Genomic DNA, 17986 nt, shown 5'->3' with positions numbered 1-17986 from the left:
CGCAAACACATCGCCCAAGCATTATGCCATTATATAGATGCCCCCCCTCTCCATCTTTCCATTGAAAGCCAGCAGAGAATAACTAGAGAGAGGAGCTGAGGGGAGGGAGAGATATAAAGTCATATATATAAATAAAAGACCTACATGATGTGCGTATAGAGATGATGTTGGATGAGGGAAAGGTCTCCGCATCGATGACGTGATAATCGAACAAGAAAAAAAATTGATATTCTCTATTCTATAACCAGACTTTGATCAATGAGAGCCTCTCGGATCTCTCTGCTTTGCATTGTTTGCTATTATGTATTACAGGCGAATTTTCTAAATAATATTTTTTTTTCGTGTGTAGGTGACGATGTTTTCATTTTTCACCACTCGACACCATTTTTCACGATTTCACTTTTGAGTTTTTTGAGTGGCGATCAGTCTGGCTTCGTCATCGCAAATTCGGCAAATAAATAAAATAACAGATAGGAAAGCTACCTAAAAAAACAAACAAATAAAATAACAGCAAACAGATAAAAATAAAAATAATAATAATAATAGAAAAGAAGAAAAATTCGTGATCAATGTATAATGCATTAGATGATGATATGGCGTCGCCGTCGGAGCGTGAGTAACTATCGGCCCAGGGAAATAATGCCAAGAGGCAAAATAGGTTTTCGGTACGAAAATAAAACTGTGAAACGATACTGTATACGACATGACGGAGACTGTGGGGATTTCTTTATTTAGACGCAGCGGATATATATATAGATATTATTATTCGTTATGCGCCATCGATAAAAGACTGCACAGCAATGGCTTTTGGCACTCCTCTTGAATACCAAATGACATCATTACGATTTCGCCTCTTTTCTCCACTTTCTTGTTCTGCTCGGCTGCTGAGGCGTCCAACAAGAAGGGGAGGAGAGAGAGAAATCAACCAATGAATCACGAAGCCGTAAATGGCAGAAAGACATACAGTGCACGCGGATAGTCTGGTATAGGATTAGAAAGGAGTGAATCTTGAGTGTGTATCAGAGATACTATGCTATATACATTGGCGTGTTATTTTATTAGGTGTGTATACGTGTCGATTGATATTTAGTCAGAGTCCATCTAGGAGGAATAAATTTGCCTCTCCATCACGGCTAGCTGTTACCCCACTTAATCAAGGACCACCCAGCAGCCGAGTTTCAATCACCAGCAAGAGATCTCTACACGGAAATCGAATGTCGGTCGGCCGGGTGCATAATTGCCGTTCGGCCATTGGTTTTGGGGATGTAATCATGGGCGTGGCTCACGTTCTCGCTTATAATCACCAGAGACGGGGGGACAGCAGAGAGGAGCTTTAGAGGAAAATCCTGATCCCTCCCCGCATCCGCACGCGCAGGCGCATCTAATCCACACGGCGGAGCCGCTGCAATGCTGTGCGTATAGCCACACGCGGGCCAAACACAGGGCACCGGAAGGAAAAAGGGCGAAAGAAAAAAAAAAAAAGAGGATAAAACATGAAAGAGGATGGGTAAAGGAGGAGGAGACTCTGGAAAGAGAATCGGAGCACGTACCACCATCCATGTGTGATGTATTTGCGGACGGTATCAAAGAGAATCCAGCAGCACCTCATCACTTCTCTCCTGAAATCTCTGACTGGCCTCGTATTATCGTCCCTACTGAATTGTTAAGTTTCCCATCGGACAAAGTGAACGTTCCTCGATGGTTTTTATTGTTTACGGATATTCCTAAAAAGGGGAAGAAGACAAAAATACCACATCAACTCACAGTGAAATTTACTGCCCGAATTGAAGATTGTCACCTGCTGGAGATCGGCCCTTTCACTCCAGAAATCAGAGGTAAAATTTAAAAAAAGAATTGTTGTATCTCAATTGTCTTTATTTACAACAGCAGGAACTACTTTTTGTGAGGGGCTAAGTTTTTTATTGTTTGATCCATAAAAAATTGGGGAATCCTCCAGTAGCACTTTGTGACTTTTTTTGTGTGTCAATTGTGTTGGGACGTTGGGTGCCGCGTATTAAGGGCATCGATGAATAGAGCACCTGCCACTTTTTATATTTCTGTTTTTTTCCCCCTTTGCTTTCTTCTCGACTGGACTATTTCATTTTTCTAATTGTCCCCACGAAGTAAAGAGCTATAGGAAGAAAGATGACCTGTTCATTGTCTCGTGTTTAGATGGCCGTATAGTGCTTTGACCCATTTAGGTTATAGATTGAAATTCATTAGGTTTTATGGTTCATTCAACCCCCAAACGACTTTGAGTTCAATAAAAATATCTCGGGTTTTTTTATTTTTAATTTTTGTAGAAAACCTTTCGACAGCAAGAAGAATCAATTGTTGTTGGATTGATTTGTCAAAAAGAAAGGAGTAGAAAAAGGAAGACACCCCCACTGGATTGTCAATCGCTCCTGCTTGCGGATGTTGCAGCAAGGAACACGTCGGATCATGGACGCGGCGGATTTTGGAGGTTTCCAGCCATCTGTCATGACTTTGTGCCTGCCCAGTCAGTACCACCACCACAATCATCACCATCATCTGAGTACAAGCCATGGCGGCAGCTCGTCAGCTGCGGATTCATTCCGGCCGTACGGCAGCGGTGGCAACGGCAATCCGTCGTCATCGTCTTCATCGGTGGCGGCAGCGGCGGCGGCGGCTGCCGTTGCGGCTGCAGCCGATCTGAGTCTCTTCTCGCCGATGAGCGACAGTCTGAAAGGGCCAGGGCAGCAGCAGCACGGCAACCACTACGGTGGCGGGCCTTTGAGTGCAGGTGGCAGTCAACCGTCGCACAAGCTGATGTCAATCATCAAGAGTCAAGCCGGATTGAATAGCGAAGTGGAAAGAATTCAATCCTCAACTTCTTCGGCCAGTCTAGGCTCGAACAAGTTGAGACAGTCGACAGCAGTTGCCCCTTCGTCGTCTTCCGCAACCGCCTCCTCTTCTCCGACCAACCGGACGGTTTGTTCGACTCCATCAACTGCTGCTGCTGCTGCCTCCATCTCGCATCACTTCAATCTCGGCGGCAAAGAAGTCAGCCCAGGGGGAGGAGGAATGCACCCTTCCCTATCACCGTGGTTCATCCAGCAACAGCAACAACAACAACAACAACAGAAACCGATCGGCAGCAACAAGAAGAGGCGCCAGTTGTCCGAATCCGCTTCAGGTAGACATTGTATACAACTGGCCACCTCTTTTATCCATACAGACCCCCCTCCTATCCTTTCTCGGCTCATTTACAAAAAACTGACCGCCTCTCTCCTCTCTCTCCTCTCTCTCGAAAAGTCTCTTCTGGTGTTTTGTCTGGCTGACATTATTGTGTGAGTGGGAAGGCGAAAAGTAAAATCAAGTAAAATGAAATAGGAGTAGAAGTAGAGAGTAAAAACTAAATGAACCGCTGACCTTTTGTTCGACCCTCTAATTTCTACCCAAAGAGAAACAGAGAGCCACCCATCTTCTTCTTAATTTAATTCATGACTTTTGGGAGAAGGCGCCACCAGCGTAATTGAATTTCCATCCCCCCCCTCTTCAGTGTGTGTGTTGATTGTGTTGGTTTTTCTTGGTGTTTTGTTTGTTTTCTTTTCTGAAAGAAAAAAAAATGCTTAAATGTTAATTATGTTTTGAACGCGCAGGTAGCGATGACGAGCACTTCCATCCGGATGACGGCGGAATGGAGCATCACAACAGTCTGTCCGAAGGGGAGACATCCGGTGGTGGAAGCGGAAGGATGGGTCCGTCGCATCACCACCAAACGGTCATGGGTTTGGGCGGAATGACAGGAGCCGGAATGTCGTCAGTGGCTGGTGGCGGATTGACGACTAGCAATCCGGCCAGCGGATCATCCCGCAAAAACCGACAGGGCAAAGCCGTCCGGCTGAGCATCAACGCTCGTGAGCGGAGACGAATGCACGATCTGAACGACGCCCTGGACGAATTGCGCAGCGTCATCCCTTACGCCCATTCGCCGTCCGTCCGCAAATTATCCAAAATCGCCACTTTGTTGTTGGCCAAAAATTACATCATGATGCAGGCGAACGCGCTGGACGAACTCCGACGAGTCGTCACTTACATGAACCAGACGACTGGATTATCCATTCCGGCTTCCGTCACGGCCATGATGACCAATCCGCCTGGGAGCAATCTCCAGCCCAGTGGACCCAACGGCAGTCCCATGCCAGTCGGAGGATCGACGGCAGTTCCTGGACAATCGTCGCCCACGTCCGCTGAATCCGGTTGTCTGGCCGGAATGCTGGCAGAGTCGCAATCGAGCAATGCAAGTGCCAGCAGCAACAGCAGCAGCTTCGCTATCTCGGGGCTACTCAATAAGTCATCGGCGCCGGTCGGTGCACCTCCGGCAGCAGGCAAGGCCACCAACAACAACGGTCAATAACTCTTTCGCAATCTATTTGAACGTTTTTCGTTTTTTTTTTTTTTTTTTGTTGGAATTTCTCCTCAAAGAAGAACGGACGTGATTCCGGTTTGAAATTGTGTGTCTGTGTGTGTTTGGTTTTCCTTTTGTATTTTAATTTCTTCTCCTTTTTGACTCTTGACGTTGTTGACTTTCGTGTCCACCTTTCAGCAAACATGACAAAACCAAATATTGAAAATCTAGTCAGTTTGTGCGTGTCGAGTGTAAATAACGACGGTATTACTTTCATTCCCAATTTGAATAATTTCCATCGACACTTTCTCATTTTCTTCCTACGTACTTGTTCCCTTGACAAAAACCGCCACATTTGCTTCATCTATTCACAGTTTTTAATTTCCCTTGGCTGCATAATATTCTGGATGAAAAATGGCCGCGCGAAACGGAAAATAATGTATCGTGTTATGATAATAATAATATATTAGCTTGAAATTGATTCGACACGGCATTCTCTTTGAAAGGGCATCGGTCCGTTCCATTTCTCTGATTGAAATTCGGCCAGGCCTATGATATGCATAATCCTCTTACCGCGAAAACCGCTGTGGGAAGGTGGGCAGGTGTCGGTTGATTAAAATGCTCAAAGCCGCGTGAACAATTCCTCACACGGACAACAACAACAACAGTTGATCAAAAAGACTGGATGGAAATGCGTTGGTGGTGGCCGCGATATTTGCGGCGCGATTTTCAAAAAGGGGACGAAATCTCTTTGACAGCAATCACAATGGCCGGGGTCTTTACTGCGGCCTTTAAACAGCCAATGAATTGTGAAAGCGAACGATCTTGTTGACTGTACATGTGTTCAATCGGCCAAACAGTTGACATATGGTCGATGACGACGATGAAAGAGCCCAGCACAAAAGGTTGGACTGCGTGTGTGTGTATAGAGATTGAAAAAAGGGAGAGAGCCAACGCTTATACAAGTGCCTTTCCATCGACGAAGGCAATCGACATGTAAAAAGAGAACAAAAAAAAAAAGCCCCAACAAAACAACCGACGCGCTCTCTTTTAAAAAAGAGGAGAAAATCGGAGAGAGAGAGCTGATTATGGGTGGCTGATGTGTAACTGACTGACTCGATTGGAACTACGAGATTAAGACTCGTTCAACCAGGAGGCCCTTCTCTCTATTCTTTCATTTTTTTCCCTCTTCTCTCCTGACGTTATATATATTTTTCCTTTGAAATGTTTTGTTGTGTTTGAATGGTTTATAGGAGGGGATATGATGGAGGGGGTCTATAACATCTCATCTAAAGGTTAGAGAGCTAGAGAGAGACTCAGGTTATAAGAGAGATGAAAAGGGGAGCAGAGATTCATTCGTCGAGGGGGTCTCCTCTCCATCATGTATAATAGAAAGGCTCACATGTGTTCCGTGTTGCGAACTGGTCCGATTCGTCGGCGATGTTGTGTCTATAGAGTTCTGCTCTGCATTACTTCTCCTGGTGGACCGCGTTAAAAAGAGTGCGTGGCACCAGCTGTCGCCAAAAGATCGACTCTACACTACACAAGTACACATAGTAGGTGGAGATGTATAGAGTCCCTTTATTTCGTCTTCTAAAGGCCGCGATACAATAGCGACCCGACGAGAGTAGCATAGTAGACATTTATATCCGGTGGCCTCTTCAACATGCTGGACTCTATCATATACATCGTGGTACGTCCCTACAAGTTGTATTATACAGCAGCCCTCTTTTTGGCTTATGAAGTTGAGTGGTATATATTGACCTTTGAACCGCCAGGGTATTATAGAGTAGGCCTGTATGTGCAACTGGAAGGAAACTCTATAGAAACAGTCAACCGCACGGCATATTGGCCAACGGTGGCAGCCTGCGGCCTATATGTAGAAGCACTCGTCAACTGTAAATAGGCCGGGCCACTTGACCAGCCGGTATTATTATTATTTTATCATTGTTCTTTGGTTTCCTTTTGGCTCCGGACCTGTTTTATATACTATACACTTCTCGGTCTGTATAAAGTAGCCAAACCAAAGAATATTAAAAGCCGGAATAAAAGATAGACGAGACCTTTGATCTTTTTTTCTTATTCCTTTTCCCCCCGACACAATTTTCTATATTTCCAGTGTCTTTTGATTTTCGGCCGAGCAACACGGTCGGTTGAACAAAGTACAAACAGACGCAGGAAACGCCACTGGGGGGTCAACTGATTCATTCTGGACTACTGGAAAAACATAAAAAAAAAGGAAACAAAAAAGTTTTTCTTGAACAAAATTCGTGTCGTTGAGTACGTACGCATTCGTACAAAAGAATGGCGGTCCGGTTTTTTTGAAATTATTATTACAGTTTATACACACGGACAAGTACCGAACAATAAAATGAATAAAATGGAAAGAAAACCGACGACACCTGTCTGCACTTCAACACCTAGCTCCTCAGGGTCGGGGGGAAGGGAAGGAAGGCCATAGGGCGACTCGATAATAATAATCTGATAAAACTCAAAGTGAAAGTCCGTTCGTTCGCTTTAATAAGATCAGACCGCATCATCAGCCAGCACAGTTCTTTATCGCTTCATTGAGATGATGACTCGACTATATATTACGCATTTCGGTTTATTATGTATAGTCTAGTGGAGACCGAACCGAACAGGTATTCTCAATTAAGCTGCGATGCAACAACGAAACGAAACTCACGTACGCACAGGATTTTCTTCTTCTTCTTCTTCTTCTCCTCGCGAGCCGGGAATGATGATTTTTTTTTGTTTTTTTTTTTCTTCCCATCATCATCTCCTCCCGGTTGCTGCTGCACGACTTTCTAGTTGCTGCTGCTGTAGGCCAGTTAGGCGATTTAACACGCCAATCAGCGGGTCGCCGCCGCTCCTGATGGAGTTTAAGTTTCGACTCTGAAGACAAAAACGCGCGGACGTTGCGCCACGAATAATCTGGTCGGAGTTATTATTATATTTCTCCCCAAAAAATCTACGCTGCTGCTGCTGCTGCTCTATGGTGTGAGTGTCTAGCGTTTTTATACGACCCTATACGTGTACATAATGAGATTATATATTTAGGAGATGGGATAGTCTCATCGTTTCGTTTCTCGCTGCGCTTCTTCTCTCCCAGCTGCAAGACAATTCGAAGGCTGATTAACTGTGACCACGGGGGGTTGTCCTGTTGCTTTAATATTCATTTCTTGCTGTGTGTGTCCGCTCGTCCTTGTTCCTCTTCTCCTTGTTTCTCTCGTCCCAAAATGAAGTGGCGGGCCGAGGGAACGAAAAAGGGGCAAAAGGAATCAAATCAAATCAACGCGCCGCGTCGGTGTTGAGGACGAAAGAGAGAGTTTTATGTGTGTACTGCCTACCACTCCAGGCTGGATATGCGGTCCCGCTGGCGGCGAGCTCTGCGCGGCCGACGAGCTATACCAAACGAGTAGCCATAAATCCCGTGCCCCGTTTGCTAACCGATCGTCATCGTTGACGCCGTCCAAAACCCTTTGAATACCCCGTACATCATCACCTCAAAAGAGGGGACGACTGTTATAAGGCCCCCAAGTTGGTGGGGCCTGTCGGCCGCAAGCCCGCAACAAACGGATATATCGCGGGGAAGATTCCCTTGTGTCTAATCATCGATAGACTCTGCCTAGTTCTCGGTTTGGTTCGGGGGTTAATCAGACGATATAAAAGGATATAGAGTCTTCTTGATGCACTGGCACAGATACTCGCTCAGTCGAGATTTATTCTCCCTCTATCATCCAATCAAAATCAGTCGGCGTTGAGACCTCGACTGATTTGATCGTCCTCACGCGAGAAGCTCAAGGGATTCCAACTTGTATAGATCGTCGATTCGATTCGGATGCAACATTCCCTCTTCTTTTCTTTTTTCTTTCATTTTTTAGGTTTTGGCGCAATGCGAGACATTTATTGAGAGGCGAATGAGGTAAGTGGCGCGCAAAGGTTATTCAAATTGCGCGGTACTTTCTCTCGTTTCACATTTGAGCATTTTGGCTACTGCTGCTGCCTATATAATACGCCGCCAACTATTACTGTTCGGCTTGTCTCGTTATTTCTCCGACTCCCCACGGACGGGTCGTCATATTATCGTGTCTGCTTAAAATCTGCTTACTCACAACACCTCAACAACAACAACAACAGCAACAACAACGACCGACGTGCCTTTGCTTGCGTTGTTGTTCTCCACTTTCTCTCTACATATAGCGCTGTTGCCCACCCAACGGACGCTGTCGAGATTTCTAATATAGATGTACACCACTCCAACGTATAGAAACATAATACATAACTCTCTTCACTGCATCTTCGCTGCTGCAAGATGGAAAGGAAAAGTTGAACATGGCATTTGTGTTTGAATTCCCAATGAAGAGATGAGAGATAACAAAACAGCCAGTGTCCTCCTTTTTGCCTCCCCCACAAAACAACCAAAACTTTTGGGAAAATCTTTGAAGGGATTGGTGGCGGCCACAGATCGTCCCGTTTTTCTATAGGCACGTAAAACCAAAAGGAAAAAAAGAAAAAAAAAGATCGACCAGACAAAATAAGAAAATCGTGCAGCTCCCGACCGTTTTTATTTTTATTACAGAAATGGCCCACTGATGTGACGTCATGATGAGGGAGGGGAGGGGAGAGAAAAAAAAATCGGGGATGATTTGTTATCAATGCGAAGAAGAAGAAGAAAGGGAGGAGGAAAAAGGCTGCCGCTACACACACACAGACACAACAGCCAGACAGAGAATATGTGTGTACATTTATTTGTTTTTTATTTATATTATGATTATGTAAAGTATAATCGTATCATTCACACACGCCCGACTCGCCCTCGTCCCTCACTATGGCTGGGGACCGCAGAGAAATAAAGAGAGAGGGTTGCGGTTGCCATCCGAAATGTAATATATAAATCTATACTTTTCTTTTTTCGCTTTGGTTGTGTCTCTCTCTCTACTTATCTGTTTACTGGACGTCGGGTATGTTGGTTAGGGACGCAAGAAGAAGAAAAGCTCTGCTGCAGAGGGAGGGAGGAAGATTATATGTGTACGCTTGGCTGCTGTATATAATAGCGGAGATAGAGACACCATCATAACCGTCGTCCCTCTCCGCTGTCTCTTGCCCGATAGACGACGAGGCGCTGCGAGAAAACTGCCTCGTTTGTGTGTGGGTGTCGCGATGAAGAGGCTCGTAAAACTGTCACGCAGAGGGGACGAATATACACTGCGCGCTAGCTAGACCACTCATTGATATAGGAGGCACAAAAACAAACTCTATATATACAGCCGCGCGCCCGTTTCGAAATGTAGACGTAATTGGACGCCGGCGAGAAATTCGATGGCGAATAAAATCTTTTCTGTTTTTTCCTGTTTCTCTTCTTCATTCCTTTAATGAAATGATGACGGCATTAAAAAAAAAAAAAGGAACATATATTTTTTTTTCTCTCCTGATAAGATGAAATTCATAACATTTTATTGTCATTTACTTTTCTGGTTGGATGTTATCCCCCGTCGTTGACAGTGGAAATTCGCGGGGGGGCCAAAAAGACGTCGCCATGGTTCAAGAAGAAGAAGAAGATGCCGTTATGAATCTTTCACATGCCGACGACCCGTTATGGCTATACGTGCACATATTCTACATATGTTTAATGGAGTACACACACACCGCGAGAGAGAGAGAGAGAGCGCATTAGAGGAGAGAAGAAGAGCGAAGCAGCGACAGACAACGTGCTGTACGACTCGAGAAGATGCATTCACGCAAAGTCAGAAAAGAATAAAGAAGTTGAATGACTGGATTTTCTTTTTTCTTCTTCTTCTTCTTCTTCTTCTTCTTCTTCTTTTGCTCTTTTTTATTTTATTTGTTTATTTATTTATTTATTTATACGGTTTCGTTTGCGGGGTGGTATTATCCTCCTCCTCTGGTGTGTCTATAAATCTGACTGGACGTGAGAATCGTGACCGAAAAGCACCGGTGTCTTTTCTCGATGTGCACGACTCGTCTCTGCTGTGTGTAAAATCCCCCCCTTTTTCTCACAAACTCTTCTTATAATCCTCCTCACAACTACAAGGAGGTTTATATATATATATATATATGAGAGTAATAGGATCCCGTCCTCATCTTTGTGATCTCTCTTTCTCTCACCCGCTGTCTCCAGCCACGAGACATATAAATCAAATCAAAATAAATACCATATTATATAAATAAGGTGAGAAAAAAGAGCGGCTATTTTGAAAATTACTAAATTTAACCGGCGCGCTCAACTATTCATTTTTCGATTCTAAATTGAAGGAGATAAAAAAATAAATAAATAAAGGTCAATGACGACGACAGCGCCGTCAGGAAATGATCCCCTGACTCATTGGCATAATCAGTGTCGTTTATTCTAGAGCTTTTGGCTGGCGATGAATATGGATGACAGTGATGAAGGGCCCTATACACGAGCGATAATGTTATACCGCACTCAAAAAAATACGAGGAGATGATGAGAGTCAGCCAAATAGAATCATCATTTTTGTTTCTTCCTTCCTGGTTTACTTTTTATTTTTTTTTTCTTCTTCCTGTTTGCTCTTGTAACCACCCACGTTAGTATAATAATATCCCCCTCTAACTACTTTCTGGCTCCCCCTATCAGTTCTATTTTTTCCTGGTTATTTTTTTTTCTAGGCCGAACCGGAACCAATCGACTTTGATCAACCCCATCCGCTACTATGTTTTGTATTTACCGTATCGCTCTTCCAGATTTCCAGTCGGACAATACAATGAGACAATTGTACCCAGCGACTCTCGGAAAAAAACCCCCAACCAAACGAAATTCTTTGAGGATAAAAAACGGATAAAAGAAACTTTTATAAATGTGTGTGTCTTATTAGACGGTCCGCAGATAGCGGTGGCCGCTCCCTCTAATATTCGTATTCTAATGAGAGGGAGAGTGGATGGATTGATTGCGAGTGTATCGTGGTGGCCGTCACAAAGACACACCGCAAGGAAAGAAAGAAAGAAAGAAAAACATTTTGTTTCGTTTTGTTTCTTTATCGGATCGGTCGGTCGGAGAGAGGGTCCGTCAAATCTGTTTGATGGACGCGGGGTCTCTTTTTTCTTTTCTTTTCCTGGTTTTTTACTGTGTCGATTCCGGCAGTCGGACAATCCATTTCCTTTTGCGGAACACATTTGACGATTGGTAAAAAAAGAAAAAAAAACCGCGGCGGCAACGACCGTGCCTGCATCATAAAAATAAATATAACCACATACCTTTTTCTTTCTTTCATCTGTTATCTGATCGATACATTCAAATTTGTCCATTCCAGTATATCTCTTGCCCCTTTATACCGAAGGTTTCTCGGCGGCCGCTTATTAGGACGATATGATGATGTTGATTCCCGATCGAGATCTTTTCGATGGGAAACGCATTAGACGGGGAATGTGTCCGAATGGGTTGTTGTCGGGGGCGTTTAGGCGAATATTATGAGCGTGGGAAATTCATGAAAGAAGCGGAAGAGGAGATGGAACAGCAAGTCGTCCCATAAGTCTCTGAATATCTCTCTCTGATCTATCTATCTCTGCTCGTTGACCTCGCTGCTGGGCAACAGCAACACGACGCGCTTCATTTCTAATCGGCTTAACAACCACAAAAAAAAAGGCGATTGCCCGGCCAGCGCTGGAGTCAAAACCCGTCCGAGCTCTCGCTGCAGTGCATAAAGGAATAAGGATGATGATGAGAACGACCAGAAAAATCTAAACGGGTATACACACACACACACACACAGCCACTATACATACGTAGGGAGATGAAGAAGATGAAGCGATTCCTCGGAAGAATATGAAAGAAATTTTTTGTTCCCTCCCAAAAAACTGAAAATGTTGAGGCGCCGCTAAGAATATCCCGGCGTGAGAGGACGGAGACGACGCTTAAGAAGAAAAAAAAAGAGAAGAGAAGGAAGGAAATCATTGAATCCGTCAAAGTTACGACGATGATCCACGGTTCCATCATATTTCTGTGCGCTAGCTTGGCTGTTGGGATGCGTTTGTGTTTCGAAACCATCGCCATGTTTATCGATGCTGTTTTTCTGCGTTCGGCTCTTTGCTGCGGACACGTACACACAACAACCTCCTCCTTCTCTTCTTGGGACTCCCTGTGGTGTCAACCGACCAAGAAGACCGAACACACCAAACTGCCTTGTACACATTCTGTTGTGTTTGCTTTGATCGATCGCGAAGGCACGCGTTCAAGAAAAAAAAAACGAAGAAGAAGAATCTTAGTACAACTTTTACACTATCTTCCCATCGTCGTTTGATATTTATTTTATTTTTATTTATTTATTTATTTATACCTGTTGTTCGTACATCTATCTAACAGCGGATGACGGTGGGTACCGGCGCCCAGCATCTGCATTTACTAACGCCCGACGTCACCTCATCTTTTCGCTTTTTATTTTTGTTCGAAAAATCGACCGTGACTGTTGGCAAAAATAAAAGCAAAAACCAATGGGGGACTCTCCGCTTGTGAGCGGTTCTTGGAATGGACGCAAAAGGTTAGAGAGGAGGAAAGAAAAGCGAACAGACCCAAAAAAAGGAACGAACGAAAACCAACGAACGAGCGCCCAAGTGGCTGGTGCTTGGTGGTTCATCCGAGTTGAGACTAGAGTTGAAGGAATGTTGCGACAAGAGTCTCACCACAGTCCCACCTTTTCTTGATTCCTCGTTCGGTCAACATTGTCAGGCAAAAGTCAACCCAAACGATGACGATCGCCCACCTCAACCAAGTTGTAACTCAAGTTTTTTTTTTCCTTTTCTTTTCTTTTAAGTTTAAATAAGTTTAGTGAAGACAATTCCTTAGACAAAAAAAAAACAAAAAAAAAAGATGGAAAGCGCCAAATACAAAAAAGAAAAAAAGAAAAGAAGAGGAACTTCTTTTTTCTTCTTCTGGCTCACGCCCAATCTCGTCCCCATCGTCTCGAGAGGAATTGCTGCTCGCAGTTGTCCTTTGTGTGCCCTCAACCAACACATGCACTTGAAACTTGTAACCGTGCTGGCCAAGATGGCAGTTGGTGTCTTGTGTGTCATCCACCTTTTCCATCATCATCGGCCAACGCGTGGCCGCGTGTCATTCGAACATTTCGGGGATCCAACGGGGCGCGGGCAGGTGAAGTCGTGATGCGGCAGGTGAACGGAATATTATTGTATACATGGCATGTTGTCTCTAGAGCTGAGACGACACCACTTAGGGCATTCCATTATATGCCTTACCAAATAAATAAATAAATAAATAGCCGGATAGATAGCGCAGTTGATTTTATTTTTCTTCCGTCGTTCGTTTTCAAACCAACAATGAGACGGCACATTTCAGTTTTCGAAAAAGAAAAAATACAAATTTAGGTGCGTATTCATTGCACTCTGAGCGGGATTTTTGAATGAGCGTCTGGAATGGAAATTTCCATTTTGAAATCGTTTCGGCACTTAAGAAAGAAAAATATTCGGCGACTCGAATAAGTGTTTGATGACACAATGAGAAGACGCGAAAATAAATACCCACAGCACTGTACATATAATACGTCTATGCATAGTACTCTACTCGTATATATCTATGGGGTGTGTAAAAGACTTGGATCTTTTTATGCGTGGCGCGCATTATATAATTTCGTTTTTATGATCCTTTTATTGCGCGGTGCGACTCTCTCGCAAAGTCTCGCTTCTATTCTTCCTTCTTAGACATTCAGCGATGATGGATTGCCCAGCAACTAACTCAATGTCGCCAACGATGCAATGAGAATTTGTAAGGAAATAAAAAAATAAAATAAAATAAAATAAACCAAAGCAGTCGCAGGAATGAACCTATTACCGTCGGGTTGCGGCAGCGTATAAATGTGTAACGAAGAAATATAAACCAGAAAGAAAGAAACTTAGCTATAGGAGAGACGAATATACGGCGAGAGACTCGACTCCACCTTTCCCTCTTTGCCAAATGACTCGACATGTAAATCCACTCTAGATTATTACATTAGCCTCGTCTTGCCAGTCTACAGCAGGGCCGTGAATACCTGTGTGTGTCCCGCTCTCCTTTTTTAGAGGCCCCCGCCAAGAGTCTCCGCCATTCACGAACGAAAAGGCCATCACTCAAAAATATATTTCTATATGTATGTATGCTGAACAACTTTTGCCCGTCTTGCGGTATTTATATATTCATATTCCTCTAACTGCGTTGCTATGTACTTTTTTAATGGCGGGTGAATTGAAAATAGAAAACGAAGACAAAATATTTCCCAGCAGAGAAATTTGTGAACGCCAACGAAATCCTGTAATTAGGAATGCAGCACTCACTAAGCAATGCAAACGTGAAAAGGATCAAAACGGTCGGCGACTTTTCTTCTTTTTTGGCTCCGTCAAAAGTTTTGTTTGTTCCAAAGATATTTGGGCTCTGGCGGCCGGGATGGTCACTTATTCGTTTTGTGTTTAATTCCTTCCAGATTTTCTCCTTTTGGGAATTTCGCCGGCGTTTTTATTTCTCTAACTGCCCATCAGGTTAAAAAGGTTATGCGACTTGATTCCCGCGTTGGAGGAGGAAAAAAAACGGACGGTCCATCCATCAAGCGCGAGGAGCGGCCGCGCCATTCTTCTTTTCTTCTTCTAAATTGTTATTCTTCCTCTTCTTCAATTCTTGTTGGTTTAAACAAAATATATCGGTTCCCATTCCCGTACAGTCAATCCTATATCTACTGCCGCTAACCCAAGTGAAGAAGAGACAAAAAAAAAGAAAACCCCAGCAAAATTGGTACAGATATAGAGAACCTTTTTTTTATCATTTGAATAACTTGCGACCTGTTCTTCCGTCATATCCCGCCGCCATCGTTCTTCCTCTGGCTGATAGTTCAAAGAGTCACACGACAGAGCGAATAACTTGTAATGCCGACCATATATTTGTATATCCAATGTTTTAAAGCCAAGTATATTATATACACACCACGCAGAGAAAATGTCAATGTATCTGGTTGGATTTATGGGACCACGATTCTTTTTGACAGTCTCCAACCGACAAAAAAAGTGACCCGTCTCCTTATAACCACACTTACACGTATACACACACACATAAGCAAAGAGACTGTGACCAAAATGGGAAGAAAAATAAGAGGAAAAGCTCATCGGGTACGTTGTCTACCCAATCCGGGCAGAGATGATGATCCATCTGCGAGCCATTCGATCCCCATGCCCTTTTTTTCCATAGAGCCCTGTGTATCTTGTGCCGTTGAGCATTTCGAAATTTCTCTTTCATTCACGGTTCACTTACACCGAACGAAAGAGAGAAGGGGGAAAAAAGGTACACCGTACAAAACAATCGAAAATTGCGTGTGAGAAAACGAAGGAAAACGAGTGGGGGAAAAGTAGAGAAGAAAACGCGTGAACCACCACCGGTTGATGGATTGGATTGGTGGAATAAAGATGCCCAGCTGATTCATCACCATTGATAGGTCCTTCTTTTTCCCTTACTTCTCCATTGTAGTCGGCTGTGAGATTTTTACTTCCTTTCTCCGTTGCTAAATATTTGGGATCTGTAAAAAGATTTTTCATTTTTCGAACGATGGGGGGCAATCACGTGAAGGAAACAAATAGAAATAAAAGGAAATTTTATTTTTTTCCACAATGAAACGATAGGATTTTTGTTTCCCTTTCCCAGATATAACAATAGCAGAAATTTCTACCAAAAAATGTTGTCGTCTTCTTGTTTCGTTTGAAATCGTTTTGTGTATTTTTTTAGAGATCGTATAACAACTGGGGTGCGTTCGATACTTACACGTCGATTTCTTATTATATAGACTCTCTCTCTCTCTGTCTCTATAGCCATTTTTATAAACACACGAAATATTAAAAATAATCATAATATTGTTTGATGTGTATGCACAAACGGACGGGACGACTGCACATTTCCACGAATGACAATGGGCCGACAGTCTCGTCCTCGTCCCGTTTTTCTTTTTCTCTTTATTCTGTTTGTTTTTTGTTTTGTTTTTTTCATCTTTTATTGAGAGGTATCATAAAATTGGAAGAAGGGAATAAAGAAAAAACGAACAAAGGGAAACAGAGTTAGTGAACCCCCCACTTGTGCAATTTCTCCGACAACCTTTCTGTGTCTGTCGAGTGGCTGTGCCCAGCTGCAAACTCATCCGCCGCACGCCTTAGCCCTGCGCGCCGTGTCGTGTTCGTTCTTCTTTCCACAATAAAATACCCAATCGACTTATCTCTTTCTCGAGTTCTTTTATTTATTTCCAGCGGCTCTCTATAACCCGCAAAACTGCAAACGCAGCCAACAAGAGATAGGTGTACCACAAAGACGGGAAAAAAGTGAAGAAAAAAAAACGACGATGACTGGCCACAGAGACGACCGCGATCCGACCGACGATAGAAAAATATGCGGACGCCGAAAATGTAATTTTTTTTTTTTTTTTTTTTGGTTTGGGCTTTATTTTTTCGCCGAGGTCGCACGCAGAGCCGATCCGTTCTGTTCATATAAATAAAAAAGGGAATAAAAGGAGAAGGAGGTGGTCGCGTCTGGCCAACTCACAACGTCAACAATATAATCTCAAAGGGAAAATAAGGAAATAATAATAGACGCGATGGAGAAGGTATACTCATGGAAAGATGACGAATGTAAAAGGCAATAAGAGAGTCTGAGAAATATCCTTGTTCCTTTGCCGAGTCGTCGACGACCACATACGACGAAACGGGCGGCGGGCACGCCGAGGGAACCGACCGACGTGAAGGAAATCGCCCGTTCGCCAAGAGCCCGCGCGGCCTCTCCATAAATGCCCATGAATGTCTAATGGAGTTTGACGCGTGCGCACCCGAGACCAGCAGAGAGACTCGTTGAGTCGTTTCGCTGGCAAACGGAAAATCTATAAAAGAAGAAAAGAATAGAGTCGCCTCTATTCTACGTTCTCCCCATATTGGCCAGCTCTGGCGCTCGCTCTGCGTGTGCGCAACCAAACATCCCGGGGCAGTGCGGCCACACCTTCTCCAAGTGCGGATTCCTTACGTTCCGTGTACTCTCAACGCCCATCTCATCAATTTCTGGCCTCCAAAAAATGAAACACTTTGGTTCTTATTGTATAGTTTCAAATATATAAGTAGATCTTTTCGTCGAACGAGTTAAATACATTTCGACGAACGGTTAATCTGGGAATTAACGTGCGATTGTTTTGTGCCGCTTTGAAAACAAATTCTTCCGTCATGTCATTCCCCGATTTCAATCCGTCCGAACCTACCAGGAATCACTACAAGAGGATAGTTCCCCTCATATATACTCACCCCCTGGTATATTCGAAAAAATAAAAAATAAATAAATAAAATAAAATGCGACAGAGAAAGAAGAAGAATGTCCGCAAGAGACATATTTCAATTTCCTAGTCGATGGCTCTAAACTGATAAGGATTAAAACAACTTGAGAGATGAGAACCAACAGTTAAAGAGAAGAACACGATAATAGGGGCCGGTCCAGCAGGCAAAAAAAAAGAGAGAGAGAGAAATAAGGGAGGAGAAGGATGTCATCCGTCGACGACCGGAGAAGAAGAAGAAGAAGAAACTTGTTTGTCAATTTGAGGTAACCGAAATGGAGAGGGAGGCATTTCTTTTCTTTCTTTTTCT

General features: G+C 43.6%; 1 protein-coding gene across 1 annotated transcript; it reads left to right on the top strand.

Annotated features, from left to right (window-relative positions):
- The first annotated feature begins 1530 nt into the window (after positions 1-1530).
- LOC124192288 (class E basic helix-loop-helix protein 22-like) lies at positions 1531-4853 on the top strand. Its single transcript, XM_046585501.1, has 3 exons — positions 1531-1835; positions 2304-3157; positions 3624-4853. Exons 2-3 carry the CDS (start codon positions 2416-2418, stop codon positions 4379-4381), a joined length of 1500 nt encoding a protein of 499 aa, XP_046441457.1. The 5' UTR covers positions 1531-1835; positions 2304-2415; the 3' UTR covers positions 4382-4853.
- Positions 4854-17986: the final 13133 nt, after the last annotated feature.

This window comes from Daphnia pulex, chromosome 4 (assembly GCF_021134715.1).
Source record: "Daphnia pulex isolate KAP4 chromosome 4, ASM2113471v1".
In the NCBI taxonomy this organism is placed as follows: domain Eukaryota; kingdom Metazoa; phylum Arthropoda; class Branchiopoda; order Diplostraca; family Daphniidae; genus Daphnia; species Daphnia pulex.
The sequence above is the reverse complement of the archived record's forward strand: the minus strand, read 5'-3'. Positions and strand labels throughout refer to the sequence as shown.